This window comes from Catharus ustulatus, chromosome 37 (genome assembly GCF_009819885.2).
Source record: "Catharus ustulatus isolate bCatUst1 chromosome 37, bCatUst1.pri.v2, whole genome shotgun sequence".
In the NCBI taxonomy this organism is placed as follows: domain Eukaryota; kingdom Metazoa; phylum Chordata; class Aves; order Passeriformes; family Turdidae; genus Catharus; species Catharus ustulatus.
This window is the reverse complement of record NC_046257.1, coordinates 339,315-362,009: the sequence shown is the minus strand read 5'-3', so window position 1 is coordinate 362,009 and position 22,695 is coordinate 339,315. Positions and strand designations below refer to the sequence as shown.

Here is a 22,695-nt window from a genome sequence, read left to right as displayed (position 1 = left end):
TGTCCCATCCAGGTGGGACCCCAAAAATCGGGGGGACCCCAAAAAATTTGGGGTGGGGGCGAAAAACCCCAAAAAAATCGAAAAAACCCCCAAAAAAATCCGAAAAAAATTGAAAAAACGACAAAAAAAATCGAAAAAAATCCGCAAAAAATCATTAAAAAACCCCAAAAAATGGGGAATTTTTGGGAGGGAAATCTGAAATTTTGGGGGGGTTTTGTTCCATCCAGGTGGGACCCCAAAACTTGGGGGGGACCCCAAAAAATTTGGGGGGAGGGCAAAAAACCCCCAAAAAATCCCAAAAAATAAAAAAAAATCCCAAAAAATCCCAAAAAATCCCCCAAAAATCTCAAAAAAAATCAAAAAAATCCTCAAAAAAAATCTTAAAATTGCCAAAAAAAAAATCAGAATTTTTTTGGGATTTCCTTTTAATTTTTTTGGGGTTTTTATTTCTGATTTTTTGGGGTTTTTCTCTGAGTTTTTTGGGGTTTCCCCAATAATTTTTTGGGGTTTTTCTCTCTTTTTTTTTTTTTTTTTTCTTTTTTTTTGGTTTTTTTCTCTCATTTTTTGGGGTTTCTCTCTCATTTTCTGTTTCCTTCTCATCTTTTAGGGTTTCCTTCTCTTTTTTTGGGGTTCCCTTTAATTTTGGGTTTTTTTCTCATTTTTTGGGATTTTTTTTTCTGATTTTTTGGGGTTTTTTCAGATTTTTTGGGGTTTTTTTTCTCATTTTTTTTGATTTTTCTCTCATTTTTTTGTGTTTTTCTCTCATTTTTTTTTGCTTTTTCTCTAATTTATTTCATATTTTCCTCTAATTTTTTGTGTTCCCCTATCACTTTTTCGTGTTTCTCTCACTTTTTGAGTTCCCCTCTCATTTCTTGTTTTTTTTCTCTCATTTTTTGGGTTTTTTCTTTCATTTTTTTTGGTTTTTTCTCTCATTTTTTTTGTATTTTTCTCCAATTTTTTCTTGTTTTTCTCTCATTTTTTGGGGTTTTTCCTCTGATTTTTTTGGGTTTTCTCTCTGATTTTCTGTTTCCTTCTCATTTTTTGGGGTTCCCTTTAATTTTTTGGGGGTTTTTGTCTAATTTTTTGGGGTTTTCTCTCATTTTTTGGGATTTCTCTCTGATTTTCTGTTTCCTTCTCATCTTTTAGGATTTCCTTCTCATTTTTTGGGGTTCCCTTTAATTTTGGGTTTTTTTCTCATTTTTTGGTTTTTTTCTCTCATTTTTTGTTTTTTTTCTCTCATTTTTTGGGTTTTTTCTCTCATTTTTTGGGGGTTTTTTCTCTTTTTTTTTTGTTTTTCTCTAATTTTTAATTTTTTCTCTCTTTTTTTTTTCTTTTTCTCTAGCTTTTTCTTATTTCTCTCTAGTTTTTGGGGTTCCCCTCTAACTTTTTGGGTTTTTCTCTCATTTTTGGGGTTTATTCCTCATTTTTTTGGTTTTTTTTTCAGATTTTTTTGTGTTTTTCTCTCGTTTTTTTTTGCTTTTTCTCTAACTTTTTCCTATTTTTCTCCAATTTTTGGGGTCCCCCTCAGCTCTCTCAGCATCCCGGCCCTGAGTCCCCGATTTTCCTGCCCGGGGACCCCCCCTGGCTCTGAGTTCCTTTCAATTTTTGAGTTTTATTTTTTAGTTTTATTTTTTTAGTTTAGTTTTTTAGGGGTTCCCTCTCATTTTTTTGGGGTTTCTCTGATTTATTGGGGTTTCCCTCTGATTTTTTGGGGTTTCCTTCTCTTTTTTTTTTTGGATTCCCTTTAATTTCTTTTGGGTTTTCTCTCTCATTTTTTGTGTTCCACTCTCATTTTTTGGGGTTTCCCCAGAATATTTTAGGGTTTCTCTCTCATTTTTTGGGATTTTTTTTCTCATTTTTTTGGGTTTTTTCCTCATTTTTTGGGGTTTTTCTCTCATTTTTTTCATATTTTCCTCTAATTTTTTCTTGTTTTTCTCTCATTTTTTGGGGTTTCTCTCTCATTTTCTGTTTCCTTCTCATTTTTTAGGATTTCCTTCTCTTTTTTTGGGGTTCCCTTTAATTTTTTGGGGTTTTTTTGTCTGATTTTTTGGGATTTTTTTTCTCATTTTTTGGGGTTTTTTCAGATTTTTTGGGATTTTTTTCCTCTTTTTTTTTGATTTTTCTCTCATTTTTTTGTGTTTTTCTCTCATTTTTCGTGTTCCCCTCCCACTTTTTCGTGTTTCTCTCACTTTTTGAGTTCCCCTCTCATTTTTTGTTTTGTTTTTCTCATTTTTTGGTTTTTTTTTTCAGATTTTTTTGTGGTTTTTCTCTCATTTTTTAGTATTTTTCTCCAATTTTTTCTTGTTTTTCTCTCATTTTTTGGGGTTATTCCTCTGAATTTTTTGGGTTTTCTCTCTGATTTTGTGTTTCCTTCTCATCTTTTAGGGTTTCCTTCTCTTTTTTTGGGGTTCCTTTTAATTTTGGGTTTTTTTCTCATTTTTGGAATTTTTCTCTCATTTTTTTGTTTTTTTTTTTTCCTCATTTTTTTGAGTTTTTTTCTGATTTTTTGCTTTTTCTCTAATTTTTTTTCCCATTTTCCTCTAATTTTTCATATTTCCCTCTAATCCTTTGATATTTTTCTCTAATTTTTCCCCTCTCACTTTTTGAGTTCCACTCTCATTTCTTGGTTTTTTGCTCTCATTTTTTGGGTTTTTTCTCTCATTTTTTTGTGTTTTTCTCTCATTTTTTTGTGTTTTTTTCTCGTTTTTTTTCTATTTCTCTGCATTTTTCGGGATCCCCCTCAGCTGTCCCAGCATCCCGGCCCCGAGTCCCCGATTTTCCTGCCCGGGGACCCGCCCTGGCTCTGAGTTCCTTTCAATTTTTGAGTTTTATTTTTTAGTTTTAATTTTTTAGTTTTATTTTTAGGGGTTCCCTCTCATTTTTTTGGGTTTTCTCTGATTTTTTGGGGGGATTCTCTCTAAATTTTTTAGGGTTTTCTGTAATTTTTTGGGATTTCCCTCTGATTTTTTAGGGTTTCCTTCTAATTTTTTTGGAATTCCTTTTAATTTTTTTTGGGTTTCCCTCTCATTTTTTGTGTTCCACTCTCATTTTTTGGGGTTCCCCTCTGATTTTTTAGTATTTCCCTCTAATTTTTTCATATTTCTTTCTAATTTTTGATATTTCTCTGTAACTTTTCCATATTTTCCTCTAACTTTTTATGTTTCTCTCTCATTTTTTGTGTTCATCTCTAATTTTTCATGTTCCTCTCTCACTTTTTTTGGTTTCCCTCTCATTTTTAGGGTTTCCCTCTAATTTTGGGGGTTTTTTCTCATTTTTTGGGGTTTTTTTCTTGTTTTTTGGGGTTTTCTGTTTTTTTGTGGTTTTTCTCTCTTTTTTTTTTGTTTTTTTTCTCATTTTTTTTGGTTTTTTTCTCATTTTTTATGTTCCCCTCTAACTTTTTGGGTTTCCCTCTCATTTTTTGGTGTGTTCCCCAAATATTTTTGAGTTCCCGTCTCATTTTTTGGGTTTTTTCCTCTCATTTTTTTGTGTTTTTCTCTCATTTTTTGGATTTTTTTCTCCTTTTTTGTTTTTTTGTGTAATTTTTTCATATTTTCCTCTAATTTTTCATGTTTCTTTCTTATTTTTTGTGTTCCCCTCTCACTTTTTGGGGTTTCCTTCTCATTTTTAGGGTTTTTTTCTCATTTTTTGGGATTTTTTTCTCCTTTTTTTGGGGTTTTCTCTCATTTTTTGAGTTTCTCTCTGATTTTCTGTTTCCATCTCATCTTTTAGGATTTCCTTCTCATTTTTGGGGTTCCCTTTATTTTTTTGGGTTTTTCTCTCATTTTTTTGTGGAATCCCTTTAATTTTTTTGGGGTTTCTGTCTAAATTTTTGGGATTTTTTTCTCATTTTTTTGGTTTTATTTTCTCATTTTTTTGTTTTTTTTTTCAGATTTTTTTGTGTTTTTCTCTCATTTTTTTGGTTTTTTCTCTCATATTTTTGTGTTTTTATCTCATTTTTTTTGCTTTTTCTCTAACTTTTTCTTATTTCTCTCTAGTTTTTGGGGTTCCCCTCTAACTGTTTGGGTTTTTCTCTCATTTTTGGGGTTTATTCCTCATTTTTTTGTTTTTTTTTTCAGATTTTTTTGTGTTTTTCTCTCATTTTTTTGTGTTTTTCTCTCATTTTTTTGTGTTTTTTTCTCATTTTTTTTCTGTTTCTCTCCAATTTTCGTGGTCCCCCTCAGCTCTCCCAGCATCCCGGCCCCGAGTCCCCGATTTTCCTGCCCGGGGACCCCCCCCTGGCTCTGAGTTCCTTTCAATTTTTGAGTTTTATTTTTTAGTTTTATTTTTTTAGTTTGATTTTTTAGGGGTTCCCTCTCATTTTTTTTTTATTTTCTCTGATTTTTTGGGGGGGGTTCTCTCTAAATTTTTTAGGGTTTTCTGTAATTTTTTGGGATTTCTCTCTGATTTTTTGGGGTTTCCTTCTCTTTTTTTTTTTGGATTCCCTTTAATTTCTTTTGGGTTTTCTCTCTCATTTTTTGTGTTCCACTCTCATTTTTTGGGGTTTCCCCAGAATATTTTAGGGTTTCTCTCTCATTTTTTGGTTTTTTTTCTCATTTTTTGGGTTTTTTCTCTCATTTTTTTTTTGTTTTTCTCTCATTTTTTTGTCTTTTTCCTAATTTTTTCATGTTTTTCTCAAATTTTTTCATATTTCCCTCTAATTTTTCATGTTCCTCTCTAACTTTTTTGGGTTTCCCTCTCATTTTTAGGGTTTCCTTTAATTTTTGGGTTTTTCTCTCATTTTTTTGCTTTCTCTCTATTTTTCTCATGTTTCTCTCTCATTTTTCATGTTCCTCTCTCACTTTTTGAGTTCCCCTCTCATTTCTTAGTTTTTTTCTCATTTTTTGGGTTTTTTCTCTCATTTTTTGGGTTTTTTTTTCAGATTTTTTTTGGTTTTTTCTCATTTTTTTGTGTTTTTCTCTCATTTTTTTTTGCTTTTTCTCTAACTTTTTCCTATTCCTCTCCAATTTTTCGTGGTCCCCCTCAGCTGTCCCAGCATCCCGGCCCCGAGTCCCCGATTTTCCTGCCCGGGGACCCGCCCTGGCTCTGGGCCCTGGCCAAGGCCTGGGTGCGCAGCTCCGAGTTCCACGTGCACGAGGCTCTGACTCACCTGCTCAGGGCTCACCTGCTGGGGGAGGTGTTCGCCCTGGCCACGCTGCGCCAGCTGCCGCCGCAGCACCCCCTCTTCAAGGTAAAAAAAAAATAAATTTTAAATTAAAAAATGTGGTTTTAAAAAAAAAATCCGGTTAAAAAAATGCGATCCTGAAAAAAATCCCGTTAAAAAATGGCGATCCTAAAGAAAAATTTCATTAAAAAAACCCCAATTGACAAAAAATTTGGGTGCCCCTCCCCTGTGGCCCCCCATTTCCTGTTCCCCCATTTCCAGTTCCCCCCACTTCCTGTTTCCCCCCACTTCCTGTTTCTCCCCCATTTCCTGTTTCCCCATTTCCTGTTCCCCCCATTTCCTGTTTCCCCATTTCCTGTTTCCCTCCATTTCCTGTTTCCCCATTTCCTGTTTCCCCATTTCCTGTTCCCCCATTTCCTGTTTCCCCATTTCCAGTCCCTCCCCTATTTCCTGTTCCCCCCCATTTCCGGTTTCCCCCCACTTCCTGTTTCCCCCCACTTCCTGTTTCCCCCCACTTCCTGTTCAACCCCCACTTCCTGTTTCCCCATTTCCTGTTTCCTGTTTCCTGTTTGCAGCTCCTGGTGCCCCACACCCGTTTCACGGTGCAGATCGGGGCCCCCATTTCCTGTTTCCCCCCATTTCCTGTTTCTCCCCATTTCCTGTTTCCCCATTTCTGGTTCCCTCCCCATTTCCTGTTTACCCATTTCCTGTTTCTCCCTCATTTCCGGTTTCCCCCCATTTCCGGTTTCCCCATTTCCTGTTTCCTGTTTCCAACTCCTGGTGCCCCACACCCGGTTCACGGTGCAGATCAGGACCCCCATTTCCTGTTCCCCCCCATTTCCCCATTTCCTGTTTCTCCCCATTTCCTGTTTCTCCCCATTTCCTGTTCCCTCATTTCCTGTTTCCCCCCACTTCCTGTTTCTCCCCCATTTCCTGTTTCCCCATTTCCTGTTTTCCCCCATTTCCTGTTCCCCCCATTTCCGGTTTCCCCCCACTTCCTGTTTTCCCCCATTTCCTGTTCCCCCCATTTCCTGTTTCCCCATTTCCTGTTTTCCCCCATTTCCTGTTTCCCCCATTTCCTGTTTCCCATTTCCTGTTTCCCCCCCATTTCCTGTTCCCCCATTTCCGGTCCCCCCCCATTTCCTGTTTCCCCCCCATTTCCTGTTCCCCCATTTCCGGTCCCCCCCCATTTCCTGTTTCCCCATGTCCTGTTTTCCCCATTTCCTGTTTCCCCATTTCCTGTTTCCCCCCCATTTCCAGTTCCCCCCATTTCCCCATTTCCTGTTTCTCCCCATTTCCTGTTCCCCTCCATTTCCTGTTCCCCCCACTTCCTGTTTCCCATTTCCTGTTTCCTGTTTCCAGCTGCTGGTGCCCCACACGCAGTTCATGGTGCAGATCGGGGCCCCCATTTCCTGTTTCCCCATTTCCCCATTTCCGGTCCCTCCCCATTTCCTGTTCCCCCCACTTCCTGTTTCCCCATTTCCTGTTTCCTGTTTGCAGCTGCTGGTGCGCCACACGCGGTTCACGGTGCAGATTGGGGCCCCCATTTCCTATTCCCCAATTCCTGTTCCCCCATTTCCTGTTTCCCCCCATTTCCTGTTCCCCCATTTCCAGTCCCTCCCCTATTTCCTGTTCCCCTCCATTTCCTGTTCCCCCCACTTCCTGTTTTCCCCCATTTCCTGTTTCCCCCATTTCCTGTTTCCCCATTTCCTGTTTCCCTCCATTTCCTGTTTCCCCCCATTTCCTGTTCACCCCCATTTCCCCATTTCCTGTTTCCCCATTTCCTGTTTCCCCCCCACTTCCTGTTCCCCCCATTTCCTGTTCCACCCCCCACTTCCTGTTTCCCATTTCCTGTTTCCTGTTTGCAGCTGCTGGTGCCCCACACCCGGTTCACGGTGCAGATCGGGGCCCCCATTTCCTGTTCCCCCCATTTCCCCATTTCCTGTTTCTCCCCATTTCCTGTTTCTCCCCATTTCCTGTTCCCCCATTTCCTGTTCCCCCCATTTCCTGTTTCCCCATTTCCTGTTCTTCCTGCATTTCCTGTTTCCCCATTTCCGGTCCCTCCCCCACTTCCTGTTTCCCCCCATTTCCTGTCCCCCCACTTCCTGTTTCCCATTTCCTGTTTCCTGTTTCCAGCTGCTGGTGCCCCACACCCGTTTCACGGTGCAGATCGGGGCCCCCATTTCCTATTCCCCCATTTCCTGTTCCCCCCATTTCCTGTTCCCCCACTTCCTGTTTCCCCCCACTTCCTGTTTCCCCCCACTTCCTGTTTCCCATTTCCTGTTTCCTGTTTCCAGCTCTTGGTGCCCCACACCCGGTTCACGGTGCAGATCGGGGCCCCCATTTCCTGTTTCCCCATTTCCCCATTTCCTGTTCCCCCCACTTCCTGTTTTCCCCCCATTTCCTGTTCCCCCATTTCCTATTCCACCCCCCACTTCCTGTTTCCCATTTCCTGTTTCCTGTTTGCAGCTGCTGGTTCCCCACACCCGTTTCACGGTGCAGATCAGGGCCCCCATTTCCTGTTCCCCCCATTTCCCCATTTCCTGTTTCCCCATTTCCTGTTTCCCCATTTCCTGTCCCTCCCCTATTTCCTGTTCCCCCCCCATTTCGTGTTTCCCCATTTCCTGTTTCCTGTTTGTAGCTGCTGGTGCCCCACACGCGGTTCACGGTGCAGATCGGGGCCCCCATTTCCTATTCCCCCATTTCCTGTTTTTCCCCATTTCCTGTTCCCCCACTTCCTGTTCCACCCCCCACTTCCGGTTTTCCCATTTCCTGTTTCCTGTTTGCAGCTGCTGGTGCCCCACACCCGGTTCACGGTGCAGATCGGGGCCCCCATTTCCTGTTTCTCCCCATTTCCTATTTCCCCCCATTTCCTGTACCCCCATTTCCTGTTCCACCTCCCACTTCCTGTTTCCCATTTCCTGTTTCCTGTTTGCAGCTGCTGGTGCCCCACACCCGGTTCACGGTGCAGATCGGGGCCCCCATTTCCTGTTCCCCCCATTTCCCCATTTCCTGTCACCCCCCCATTTCCTGTTTCCCCCACTTCCTGTTTCCCCATTTCCTGTTTCCTGTTTGCAGCTGCTGGTGCCCCACATGCGGTTCACGGTGCAGATTGGGGCCCTCGCCCGGCGCTTCCTGCTCAACCCCGGGGGGGTCTTCGATAGGGTGGGTACGGGGAGGGAGGGGGAACCGGAAATGGGGGGAACCGGAAATGGGGGAGGAACCGGAAATGGGGCGGAAAACAGGAAATGGGGGGGACCGGAAATAGGCAGAAAACAGGAAATGGGGGGTACTGGGAATGGGGAAACAGGAAATGGGGGGGAACTGGAAATGGGGAAATGGAAAATGGGGGAGAACAGGAAATGGGGCGGAAAACAGGAAATGGGGGGACCGGAAATGGGCTGAAAACAGGAAATGGGGGGTACTGGGAATGGGGAAACAGGAAATGGGGGGGAACTGGAAATGGGGAAATAAGAAATGGGGAAACAGGAAATGGGGAACCGGAAATGGGGCAGAAAACAGGAAATGGGGGGTACTGGGAATGGGGAAACAGGAAATTGGGGGGGAACTGGAAATGGGGAAGTGGAAAATGGGGGAGAACAGGAAATGGGGAACCAGAAATGGGGCAGAAATGGGGGGAACTGAAATGGGGAGGAACAGGAAATGGGGGGGAACAGGAAATGGGAGGGGAATGGAAATGGGAAGGGAAGGGGAAATGGGGAAAGGAGAAATTGGGGGAGAAATGGAAATGAGAACAGGAAATGGGTAAATGGCGGGGAAATCAAGATGGGGGGAACAGGAAATGGGGGAACAGGAAGTTGGGGGAAACAAAAATGGCGGGGAGAACAGGAAATGGGGAACCGGAAATGGAGAGAACGGAAATGGGGGGGAATGGAAATGGGGGAAGTGGGAAATGAGGGTGGGAAATGGGAGTGGGACAGGAAATGGGGGAAATGAGGGGGAACCGGAAATAGGGAAACAGGAAATACGGGAGAAGGGAAATGGCGGGCAAGAGAAATGAGGGGGAAACGGAAATGAGGGGAGCAGAAATGGGGAGGAACAGGAAATGGGGGGAAACAGGAAATGGGGGAACAGGAAGTGGGGGGAACAGGAAATGGGGGAACAGGAAGTGGGGGAGAATGGGAAATGGGGGTTACTGGAAATGAGGGGAACCGGAAATGGGCGGAAAACAGGAATTGGGGGGGACTGGGAATGGGGGGAAGGGGAAATGGGGAAACAGGAAATTGGAGGGGAAACGGAAATGGGGGAGCACCGGAAATGGTGGGGGGAGTGGAAATGGGGGAGGAACCGGAAATGGTGGAGGGGAACGGAAATTAGGGGAGCAGAAATGGGGGAGCGGAAATGGGGGGGGACAGGAAGTGGGAGGGAATGGAAATGGGGGAGTGGAAATGGGAGGGAACAGGAAATGGGGGAGTGGGAATGGAGTGGCACAGGAAATGAAGGGGGAACGGAAATGGGGAAACGAGAAGTGGAGGGGGAACAGAAATGGGAGGGGAACGGAAATGGGGGGGATGGAAATGGGGGGGGACGGGAAATTTGGAGGAACAGGAAATGGGAGAGTGGAAATGGGGGAGTGGAAATGGGGGAGTGGAAATGGAGGGGCACAGGAAATGAGGGGGGAACGGAAAAGGGGGGGGACCGGAAATGGGGGGGACCAGAAATGGGGGGACAGGAAATGGGGTGGGAACAGGAAGTAGGGGGAGCAGAAATGGGAGGGGACAGGAAATGAGGAAACAGGAAATGAGGGAGGGGAAAAGGGGGTTTGGGGAGATTTGGGCGGGAATGTGGTGTAAAGTTTTGGGGATTTGGGTCAAAATTTTGGGATTTTGGGTCAGAATTCCGGGATTTCCGTGTCCCCTGACTGTCCCCTGATTGTCCCCTCGCTGTCCCCAGGCGGTGGCGCTGGGCCGGCGGGGGCTGCTGGCGCTGGTGGCGCGGGGGCTGCGGGAGCTGCGCTGGCGCTCGCTGGTGCTGCCGCGCGACCTGCGGCACCGCGGCGTGGCGGCCACCAAACGGAACCACTTCGGCCAGGACGCCACCAGGGTGTGGGCGGCCATCCAAAGGTGGGACGGACAGATGGACAGATGGACAGATGGACATGGGGTGGGGATGGGGATGGACAGATGGACACGGAGGTGGCGGCCACCAAACGGAACCACTTCGGCCAGGACGCCACCAGGGTGTGGGCGGCCATCCGCAGGTGGGGTGGACAGATGGACACTGGGATGGACAGATGGACACTGGGATGGACACTGGGATGGACACACAGATATAGGATGGGCAGATGGACATGGGGATGGACATGGGGATGGACATGGGATGGACACTGGGATGGAGAGATGGTCATGAGATGGACAGATGGACACAGGGATGGACACTGGGATGGTCACTGGGATGGACAGATGGACACTGAGATGGACAGATGGACATGGGATGGACACTGGGATGGTCACTGGGATGGACAGATGGACACTGGGATGGGCAGAGGGATGGACAGATGGACACTGGGATGGAGATATGGATGCTGGGATGGACACTGGGATGGACAGAGGGACATGGGGTGGACAGATGGACACTGGGATGGACATGGAGATGGACAGAGGGGCATGGGGATGGGCAGATGGACACTGAGATGGACACTGGGATGGACACATGGACTCTGGGATGGACACTGAGATGGACACTGGGATGGACAGAGAGACATGGGATGGACACTGGGATGGACACAGGGATGGACAGGTGGACACAGGGATGGACAGATGGACACTGGGATGGACAGATGGACACTGAGATGGACAGATGGACATGGGGATGGACAGATGGACATGGGGATGGACACTGGGATGGACACTGGGATTGACAGATGGACACTGGGATGGACACAGGGAAGGACAGATGGACACTGGGATGGACAGATTGACATGGAGATGGACGCATGGACACTGGGATGGACACAGGATGGACATGGAATGGACACTGGGGTGGACATGGGGTGGACAGAGGAACATGGCAATGGACACTGGGATGGACAGAGGGACATGAGGATATGGGGATGGACAGATGGACACTGGGATGGACACATGGACAGGGGGATGGACATGAGATGGGCAAATGGACATGGGGATGGACACTGGGATGGACACACAGACACAGAATGGACACTGGGATGGACAGATGGACATGGGGATGGACACATGGACATGGGGACATGGGGTGGGTATGGGGATGGACAGATGGACAGATGGACACGGACGTGGCGGCCACCAAACGGAACCACTTCGGCCAGGACGCCATGAGGGTGTGGGCGGCCATCCAAAGGTGGGACAGATGGACAGATGGACAGATGGACACTGGGGTGGACAGAGGGACATGGGGATGGACACACAGATGGGGATGGACACTGGGATGGACACTGGGAATGGACACAAAGACATGGAGATGGACAAAGGGACATGGGATGGACACACAGACGTGGGGATGGACACTGGGATGGAGATATGGACACTGGGATGGACACATGGACATGGGATGGACACTGGGGTGGACACTGGGATGGACAGATGGACACTGAGATGGACACTGGGATGGACAGATGGACACTGGGATGGACACTGGGGTGGACACTGGGATGGACAGATGGACACTGGGATGGACACTGGGGTGGACACTGGGATGGACAGATGGACACTGAGATGGACAGATGGACACTGAGATGGACACTGAGATGGACACTGGGATGGACACTGGGATGGACACATGGACACAGAATGGACACTGGGATGGACACTGGGATGGACACATGGACATGCGGATGTACACTGGGATGGTCACTGGGATGGACAGATGGACACTGGGATGGACAGATGGACAGATGGACACTGAGATGGACACTGGGATGGACATGGGGACATGGGGTGGGTATGGGGATGGACAGATGGACACTGGGATGGACACTGGGATGGACACTGGGATGGACATGGGGTGGACAGAGGAACATGAGGATATGGGGATGGACAGATGGACACTGGGATGGACACTGGGATGGACAGATGGACATGGGATGGACACTGGGATGGACAGAGGGACATGGGGATGGACACTGGGATGGACACTGGGATGGACAGAGGGATGGACACACAGACACAGAATGGACACTGGGATGGACAGAGGGACACTGGGATGGACAGAGGTACACTTGAATGGACACTGGGATGGACAGATGGACACTGGGATGGACACTGGGATGGACACAGGGACATGAGATGGACACTGAGATGGACACTGAGATGGATGCACAGACACTGGGATGGACACTGGGATGGACAGATGGACACGGGGATGGACACTGAGATGGACAGATGGACATGGAATGGACACTGGGATGGACAGATGGACACTGAGATGGACAGATGGACATGGGATGGACACTGGGATGGTCACTGGGATGGACAGATGGACACTGAGATGGACAGATGGACACAGGGATGGACACTGGGATGGTCACTGGGATGGACAGATGGACACTGGGATGGACAGATGGACACAGGATGGACACTGGGATGGTCACTGGGATGGACAGATGGACACTGGGATGGGCAGAGGGACATGAGATGGACAGATGGACATGGGGATGGAGACTGGGATGAAGAGATGGACACTGGGATGGACACTGGGATGGACAGAGGTACACTGGGATGGACACAGGGATGGACAGATGGACACAGAATGGACACTGGGATGGACACGGGGATGAACAGGTGGACATGGGATGGACACTGGGGTGGACACTGGGATGGACAGATGGACACTGGGATGGACACAGGGATGGACAGATGGACACTGGGATGGACAGATTGACATGGAGATGGACGCATGGACACTGGGATGGACACAGGATGGACATGGGGACATGGGGTGGACAGAGGGACATGGGAATGGACACTGGATGGACAGATGGACACTGGGATGGACACTGGGATGGTCGCTGGGATGGACACAGGAACATGGCAATGGACACTGGGATGGACAGAGGGACATGAGGATATGGGGATGGACAGATGGACACTGGGATGGACACTCGGACATGGGGATGGACATGAGATGGGCAAATGGACATGGGGATGGACACTGAGATGGACACAGGGATGGACACTGGGATGGACACACAGACACAGGATGGACACTGGGATGGACAGAGGGACATGGGATGGACAGATGGACACTGGGATGGTCACTGGGATGGACACTCGGACACAGGATGGACACTGGGATGGACAGATGGACACAGGGACATGGGGATGGACAAGTGGATACTGGATGGACACAGGGATGGACATGGTGTGGTCAGATGGACACGAGATGGACACTGGGATGGACAGATGGACACTGGGATGGACACACGGACATGGGGATGGACAGATGGACACTGGGATGGACACTGGGATGGACAGATGGACACAGGGATGGACAGATGGACACTGGATGGACAGATGGACACAGGATGGCCACTGTCCCCTGTCCAGGCTGGTGTCCGGAGTGCTGTCCCTCTATTACCCCTCGGACGGCGCCGTCCGCGATGACCCCGAGCTCCAGGCCTGGGTCCGGGAGATTTTCCTGCGCGGATTCCTGGGGCGGCGGCGCTCAGGTGGGCACCGAGTGACCAGTGAGTGACCACTGAGTGACCACTGAGTGACCACTGAGTGACCAGTGAGTGATGAGTGAGCCATGAGTTACCGGTGAGTGACCAGTGAGTGACCAGTGAGTGAGGAATGAGTGAGCAGTGAGTGCTGAGTGAGCACTGAGTGACCAGTGAGTGACCAGTGACTGCTGAGTGACCAGTGACCACTGAGTGACCACTGAGTGCCCACTGAGTGCTGAGTGAGCAGTCAGTGACCACTGAGTGAGGAATGAGTGATCCTGAGTGACCAGTGAGTGACCAGTGAGTGCTGAGTGAGCAGTGAGTGACCAGTGAGTGACCAGTGAGCAATGAGTGACCAGTGAGTGACCAGTGAGTGATCCTGAGTAGTGAGTGACCAGTGAGTGAGCACTGAGTGAGCACTGAGTGACCAGTGAGTGACCGCTGAGTGACTGCTGAGTGACCACTGACCCCTGAGTGACCACTGAGTGACACTGAGTGAGCAGTGAGTGACCAGTGAGTCCTGAGTGACCAGTGAGTGAACAATGAGTGACCACTGAGTGACCACTGAGTGATCCTGAGTGAGCAATGAGTGACCACTGACACCGAGTGACCCGTGAGTGACCGCTGAGTGACCAGCGAGTGCTGAGTGAGCAGTGAGTGACCACTGAGTGACGAATGAGTGATCCTGAGTGACCACTGAGTGACCAGTGAGTGCTGAGTGACCCCTGAATGATCCCCGAGTGACCATGAGTGACCCCTGACCCCTGAGTGACCCCTGAGTGACCATGAGTGACCGCCGTGTCCGCAGGTGTCCCCTCCCGCCTGGACAGTGTCCGTGGCCTGGTCACCTTCGTCACCACGGTCATCTACACCTGCTCGGCCCACCACGCGGCCACCAACAGCGGCCAGGTGAGTGACCGCTGAGTGACCACTGACCAATGAGTGACCACTGAGTGACCAGTGACCCTACAGTGACCACTGAGTGACCAGTGACTGCTGAGTGAGCAATGAGTGACCACTGAGTGACCAGTGACTGCTGAGTGAGCAATGAGTGACCACTGAGTCCTGAGTGACACTGAGTGACCCCTGAGTGACCACTGATTGACCATTGACCACTGAGTGACCACTGAGTGACCATTGACTGCTGAGTGACCACTGACTGACCCCTGAGTGACCACTGAGTGACCCTTTAGTCACCACGGTCATCTACACCTGTTCAGCCCACCACGCGGCCACCAACAGCGGCCAGGTGACCACCGGGGACCCCTGAGTGACCACTGAGTGACCACTGACCACTGAGTGACCATTGAGTGACCAGTGACTGCTGAGTGACCACTGACCAATGAGTGACCACTGAGTGACCAGTGACTGCTGAGTGAGCAATGAGTGACCAATGAGTGACCACTGAGTGACCAGTGACTGCTGAGTGAGCAATGAGTGACCAGTGAGGGATCCTGAGTGACCACTGAGTGACCACTGACTGCTGAGTGACCACTGAGTGACCACTGACCACTCACCATTGGCTGCTGAGTGACCACTGACCAATGAGTGACCACTGAGTGACCATTGACCCTACAGTGACCACAGAGTGACCCTGAATGACCAATGAGTGACCACTGAGTGACCACTGACCCTCAGAGTGACCACTGAGTGACCACTGAGTGACCCCTGAGTGACCACTGAGTGACCACTGACCCCCGGGGCAGGTTTGGGGGGGGGCTCCAAAATTTTGGGTTCATTTTTTGATATTTTGGGTTTATTTCTCTGATATTTTGGGTTAATTTTTCTCTGATATTTTGGGTTTATTTCTCTCTCATTTTGGGTTTATTTCTCTGATATTTTGAATTTTTCTCTCTCTCATTTTTGGGTTTATTTCCCTGATATTTTGGGTTTTTCTCTCTCATATTTTGATTTTTTTTCTCTCATTTTGAATTTATTTCTCTGACATTTTGTGATTTTTTCTCTTTCATTTTGGATTTATTTCTCTCATATTTTGAATTTATTTCTCTCACATTTTGGGTTTATCTCTCTGATATTTTGGGTTTATTTCTCTGATATTTTCGTTTTTTTCTCTGTCATTTTTGCGTTTATTTCCCTCATATTTTGAATTTATTTCTCTGATATTTTGGGTTTATTTCTCTCATATTTTGGATTTATTTCTCTGATATTTTGGGTCTTTTTCTCTGATATTTTGGATTTATCTGTCTCATATTTTGATTTTTTTTCTCTCATTTTTGGGTTTATTTCTCTGATATTTTGGGTTTATTTATCTGATATTTTGCTTTTTTTCTCGGTCATTTTTGGGTTTATCTATCTGATATTTTATGATTTTTTTCTCTGACATTTTTTTTATTATTTCACTCATATTTTATGATTTTTCCTCTCTCATTTTGGGTCCATTTCTATCGATTTTGGCTCAGTTCGAGCTCTCATATTTTGGTTTTCTTCTCTCTGATTTTTGGGTTTATTTCTCCGATATTTTGTGATTTCTCTCTCATATTTTCGGGTTTATTTCTCTGATATTTTGGATTTTTCTCTCTCATATTTTGGTATATTTTTCTGATATTTTGAGTTTATTTCTCTGATATTTTGGGTTCATTTCTCTCACATTTTGTGTTTATTTCGCTGATATTTTGGGTTTTTTCTCTGTTATTTTTGGGTTTATTTCTCTGATATTTTGGATTTTTCTCTCTCTCATTTTGGATTTATTTCTCTGATATTTTGGATTTATTTCTCCGATATTTTGGGTTTATTTCTTTGATGTTTTTGTTTTATTTCTCTGATATTTTGGGTTTATTTCTCTGAAATTTTGTGTTTATTTCTATTATTTTTTTTATTATCTCTCTCATACTTTGGGCTTATTTCTCTGAAATTTTGGATTTATTTCTTTGATATTTTGGGTTTATTTCTCTGATATTTTGAGTTTATTTTCCCCAATTTTGACTCAACTCAAACTCTAAAATTTTATAATTTTTTTCTGATATTTTATAATTTTTCTCTGACATTTTTTTTTATTTTTCCTCTCTCATTTTGGGTTCATTTCTATCGATTTTGGCTCAGTTCGAGCTGTCGGCGTTCCCCCCGAACGCGCCGGCCGCGATGCGCTCGCCTCCGCCCCGCTCCAAATCCCCCCTGAGCGAACGGGAATTCCTGGAGGCTCTGCCGGCCATGAACACCACGGCCACGGTGCTGGCCGTGCTCTGGGTGCTGAGGAACGAGCCCCTGGACATGGTGAGACCCCTCCCCGAATTGGAGACCCCTCCTCAAATTGGGGACCCCAAAAAACCCCGTTAAAAATTATAAAAATCCCAAAAAAATACAAAAAAACCCAGAAAAAAATTCTGAAAAAAATTCTAAACTCAGGTCTTGGTGTGAGGAAGGAGCCCCTGGACATGGTGAGACCCCTCCCCAAATTGGAGACCCCTCCTCAAATTCCTCACCCCAAAAAAACCCTGTTAAAATACAAAAAAAATGAAAAAAAATCCCAAAAAAATCCCAAAAAAAATCCTCAAAAAATTCCCCCAAAAAATCCCAAACCAGTAACTCCCAGTAACCCCAGTATCCCATTCCCATCACTCCCAGTAACCCCAGTATCCCATTCCCAGTGCTCCCAGTAACCCCAGTATCCCATTCCCAGTATTCCCAGTGCTCCCAGTAACCCCAGTATCCCATTCCCAGTGCTCCCAGTGCTCCCAGTAACCCCAGTATCCCATTCCCAGTATTCCCAGTAACCCCAGTATCCCATTCCCAGTGCTCCCAGTAACCCCAGAATCCCATTCCCATCGCTCCCAGTAACCCCAGTATCCCATTCCCAGTGCTCCCAGTAACCCCAGTATCTCATTCCCAGTATTCCCAGTAACCCCAGTATCCCATTCCCATCACTCCCAGTAACCCCAGTGACCCATTCCCAGTGCTCCCAGTAACCCCAGTATCCCATTCCCAGTGCTCCCAGTAACCCCAGTATCCCACTCCCAGTGCTCCCAGTAACCCCAGTATCCCATTCCCAGTGCTCCCAGTAACCCCAGTATCCCATTCCCAGTGCTCCCAGTAACCCCAGTATCCCATTCCCAGTATTCCCAGTAACCCCAGTATCCCATTCCCAGTGTTCCCAGTTACCCCAGTATCCCATTCCCAGTGCTCCCAGTAAGCCCAGTACCCCATTCCCATCACTGGGGTTACTGGGAATACTGAGAATACTGGGAATGGGTTATTGGGGTTACTGGGGTTACTGGGAGCACTGGGAATACTGGGAATGGGATACTGGGGTTCCTGGGAGCACTGGGAGTGATGGGAATGGGATACTGGGGTTACTGGGAATACTGGGAATGGGTTACTGGGGTTACTGGGAGCACTGGGAATGGGATACTGGGGTTACTGGGAGCACTGGGAATGGGTTACTGGGGTTACTGGGAACACTGGGAATGGGATACTGGGGTTACTGGGAGCACTGGGAGTGGGATACTGGGGTTACTGGGAGTGATGGGAATGGGATACTGGGGTTACTGGGAATACTGGGAACACTGGGAATGGGATACTGGGGTTACTGGGAACACTGGGAACACTGGGAATGGGATACTGGGGTTACTGGGGTTACTGGGAGCACTGGGAATGGGATACTGGGGTTACTGGGAACACTGGGAATGGGATACTGGGGTTACTGGGAATACTGGGAATACTGGGAATGGGATACTGGGGTTACTGGGAGTGATGGGAATGGGATACTGGGGTTACTGGGAGCACTGGGAATGGGATACTGGGGTTACTGGGAGCACTGGGAATGGGATACTGGGGTTACTGGGAACACTGGGAATGGGATACTGGGGTTACTGGGAGCACTGGGAATACTGGGAATGGGATACTGGGGTTACTGGGAGTGATGGGAATGGGATACTGGGGTTACTGGGAGCACTGGGAATGGGATACTGGGGTTACTGGGAGCACTGGGAATGGGATACTGGGGTTACTGGGAACACTGGGAATGGGATACTGGGGTTACTGGGAGTGGGATACTGGGGTTACTGGGAGCACTGGGAATGGGATACTGGGGTTACTGGGAGCATTGGGAATGACATACTGGGGTTACTGGGAATACTGGGAGTGATGGGAATCGGATACTGGGGTTACTGGGAGCACTGGGAATGGGATACTGGGGTTACTGGGAGTGATGGAAAAGCTGGAACTGGATCCAGATCCGGGAATCCCATTCCCAGTATTCCCAGTATCCCCAGTAAGCCCAGTATCCCATTCCCAGTATTCCCAGTAAGCCCAGTTTGTGTCCCCAGCGCCCCCTGGGTCATTACCCCGAGCGTCACTTCACGGATCCGCGGGTGTTGATCCAGTTCCGGCTTTTCCAGTGCTCCCAGTAACCCCAGTATCCCACTCCCATCACTCCCAGTAACCCCAGTATCCCATTCCCAGTGCTCCCAGTATTCCCAGTAAGCCCAGTTTGTGTCCCCAGCGCCCCCTGGGTCATTACCCCGAGCGTCACTTCACGGATCCGCGGGTGTTGATCCAGTTCCGGCTTTTCCAGTGCTCCCAGTAACCCCAGTATCCCATTCCCAGTGCTCCCAGTAACCCCAGTGACCCATTCCCAGTATTCCCAGTATTCCCAGTAAGCCCAGTTTGTGTCCCCAGCGCCCCCTGGGTCATTACCCCGAGCGTCACTTCACGGATCCGCGGGTGTTGATCCAGTTCCGGCTTTTCCGGCGCCGCCTGCGCGGGATCTCCAGGAAAATCCGGGCCCGGAACGCGGGGATGGAGCGGCCGTACCCGTACCTGGATCCGGAGAATATCGAGAACAGCGTGGCCATCTGAGAGAACAAAAATATCCTGGAAATATCCTAAAATCACCCCAAAAATATCCTAAAAAATATCCTAAAAATATCCTAAAAATAACCTAAAATATCCCCCAAAAATATCCCCAAAAAATCATAAAAATATCCCCCAAAATATCCCAAAAAATGCCCAAAATATCCTAAAAATAGTGAAAAAAAATCCAAAAAAAAATTCCCAAAAATATCTTAAAATATCATTAAAATATCCTAAAAATAGCCTAAAAAATATTAAAAATATCCTAAAAAATATCCTTAAATATCCCTAGAAAATGCTAAAAATATTGAAAAGAAATCTTAAAAAATATCCTAAAAATACCCTAAAATATCTTTAAAAATATCCTAAAAAATATGCTAAAAATATCCTAAAAATATCCTAAAATATCCTAAAAATATCCCAAAATTATCCCAAATAATATAAAAAAATGTCTTAAAATATCCCAAAAATATAAAGAAAATATCCTAAAATATCCTAAAACTATTCCCAAAAATATAAAAAAAAAATCACTAAAAATATCCTAAAAATATCCTAAAATATCCTTAAAATAGCCCCAAAATTATAAAAAAAATCCTAAAAAATATCCCCTAAATATTCCTAAAATATCCCCAAGAATACAAACATATTCCTAAAAAATATCCTAAAATATCCTGAAAATATCCTAAAATATCCTAACAAATATCCTAAAAATATCCTAAAAATATCCCCAATATATCCAAATATATCCCCAAAAATATCCCAAAATATCTTAAAAAAAATCCCAAAAATCATTTTAAAAATCCCCCAAAATATCCCAAAAATATAAAAAAAAATCCTAAAAAATATCCTAAAATATCCCCAAAATATTGGATAAAAATCCCCAAAAATATCCTAAAAATATCCTAAAATATTCCTAAAAATATAAAAAAAAAATCCTAAAAATATCCCCCAAAAATCCCAATAATGTAAATAAATATGCTAAAGTATCTTAAAAATATCCCCAAAAATATCCTAAAATATCCTAAAAAATATCCTAAATATATCCTCAAAATATCCCAAAAAATGCCCAAAATATCCTAAAAATATTGAAAAGAAATCCTAAAAAATATCCTTAAATATCCAAAAAATGTCCCAAAATATCAAAAAAATATCCCAATAATGTAAATAAAAATATCCTGAAATATCCCAAAATCACATGCAAAAATATCCCTAAATATCCCCAAAATGCACAAAAAATGTACTAAAAAAATAAAAAAAAATCCTAAAAATATTGAAAAAAAATCCTAAAAAATATCCCAAAAAACTCCTTAAAATATTAAATAAAAATTAAAAAAAATCGCAAAGATATTCCAATAATACCCTAAAAATTTTCCTTAAAATATCCTAAAATAGCCCCAAAAATATCCTGAAATATCCCCAAAAATACAAAAAAATTCCTAAAAAATATCCTAAAATATCCCTAAAATATCCCCAAAAATATTAAAAAAAATCCTAAAAAATATCCTAAAATATCCCCCAAATATTGGATAAAAATCCCCAAAAAGATCCTAAAAATATCCTAAAATATCCCTGAAAATATTTTTTAAAATTCCTAAAAAAATCCCCCCAAAATCCCAATAATATAAATAAATATCCTAAAGTATCTTAAAAATATCCCCAAAAATATCCTAAAATATCCTAAAAAATACCCAAAAAATATCCTAAAAATAACCTAAAATATCCCCCAAAAATATCCTGAAATATCCCCAAAAAATCATAAAAATATCCCCCAAAATATCCCAAAAAATGCCCAAAATATCCTAAAAAAATATTCAAAAAAATCCTAAAAATATCCAAAAATATCCCCAAAAATATCCCAATAATATAAATAAAAATATCCTAAAATATCCCAAAAATACATAAATAAAAATATCCTGAAGTATCCCGAAAATTAAAAAAAAATCCTAAAAAATATCCCAAAATATCCCAAAAATATCCCTAAAAATATCCTAAAATATCCCAAAAATATCCTGAAATAGCCCCAAAAAGTCCCCCAAAATATCCCAAAAATATTTTTAAAAATCTTGAAAAAAATCCCAAAATATCCCACAAATATTGAAAAAAGTTCCCAAAAAATATTCCAAAAAATCTCAAAATTATAAAAAAAAAATCTTAAAAAATATCCCAAAAAATCCCAAAAATATCCCAGAATATCCTAAAAAATATCCCCAAAATATCCCAAATATATCCTAAAAATATCCTAAAATATCCCCAAAAATATTTTAAAAAATCCTAAAAAATCTCCTAAAATATCCCAAAAATATTAAATAAAAATCCCCCAAAATATCCCCAAAAATATCCTAAAATATCCCAAAAATATTGAAAAAAAATCCTAAAAAATATCCCAAAATATCCTAAAATATCCCAATAATATAAATAAAAATATCCTAAAATATCCTAAAAAATACTTTAAAAATCCCCCAAAATATCCCAAAAAATCCCAAAAATATTGAATAAAAATCCCAATAAATATCCAAAAATTATCCCCTAAATATCCTAAAATATCCCCCAAAAATTCCCAAAAATATTAAAAAAAAAAAAAATTAAAAATCCTCGAAAATTCCAAAAATTAAAAAAAAAAATTCCAGAATTATCCCAAAAATCTCCCATGACTGGTTTGTACTGGTCTGTACTGGGAGCTGTTACTGGTCTGTACTGGAAGCTGTTACTGGTTTATACTGGGAGCTCTTACTGGTTTGTACTGGGAACTCTTACTGGTTTGTACTGGTCTGTACTGGGAGCTGTTATTGGGATATACTGGGAGCCATGACTGGTCTGTACTGGTTTGTACTGGGAGCTGTTACTGGTATGTACTGGGGGCTGTTACTGGTCTGTACTGGTCTGTACTGGTCTGTACTGGGAGCTCTTACTGGTCTGTATTGGGAGCTCTTACTGGTCTGTACTGGTCTGTACTTGGAGCTCTTACTGGTTTGTACTGGGAGCTGTTACTGGGGTATACTGGGAGCCATGACTGGTGTGTACTGGTCTGTACTGGGAGCTCTTACTGGTTTATACTGGTCTGTACTGGGAGCTCTTACTGGTCTCTACTGGTCTGTACTGGGAGCTC

General features: G+C 44.6%; 1 protein-coding gene across 1 annotated transcript in view; it reads left to right on the top strand.

Moving 5' to 3' along the window:
- The window catches only part of LOC117009891 (polyunsaturated fatty acid lipoxygenase ALOX8-like), a 36,694-nt gene extending 17,025 nt beyond the window's left edge, over positions 1-19,669 (top strand). Inside the window, exons 12-19 of the mRNA XM_042780118.1 lie at positions 4,946-5,188; positions 8,201-8,287; positions 10,037-10,206; positions 13,666-13,787; positions 14,590-14,690; positions 16,842-17,012; positions 19,064-19,143; positions 19,376-19,669. Of these exons, the coding sequence (XP_042636052.1) occupies positions 4,946-5,188; positions 8,201-8,287; positions 10,037-10,206; positions 13,666-13,787; positions 14,590-14,690; positions 16,842-17,012; positions 19,064-19,143; positions 19,376-19,595 (1,194 nt within the window). The 3' untranslated portion in view covers positions 19,596-19,669. The remainder of the gene's footprint in view (positions 1-4,945; positions 5,189-8,200; positions 8,288-10,036; positions 10,207-13,665; positions 13,788-14,589; positions 14,691-16,841; positions 17,013-19,063; positions 19,144-19,375) is intronic.
- Positions 19,670-22,695: the final 3,026 nt, after the last annotated feature.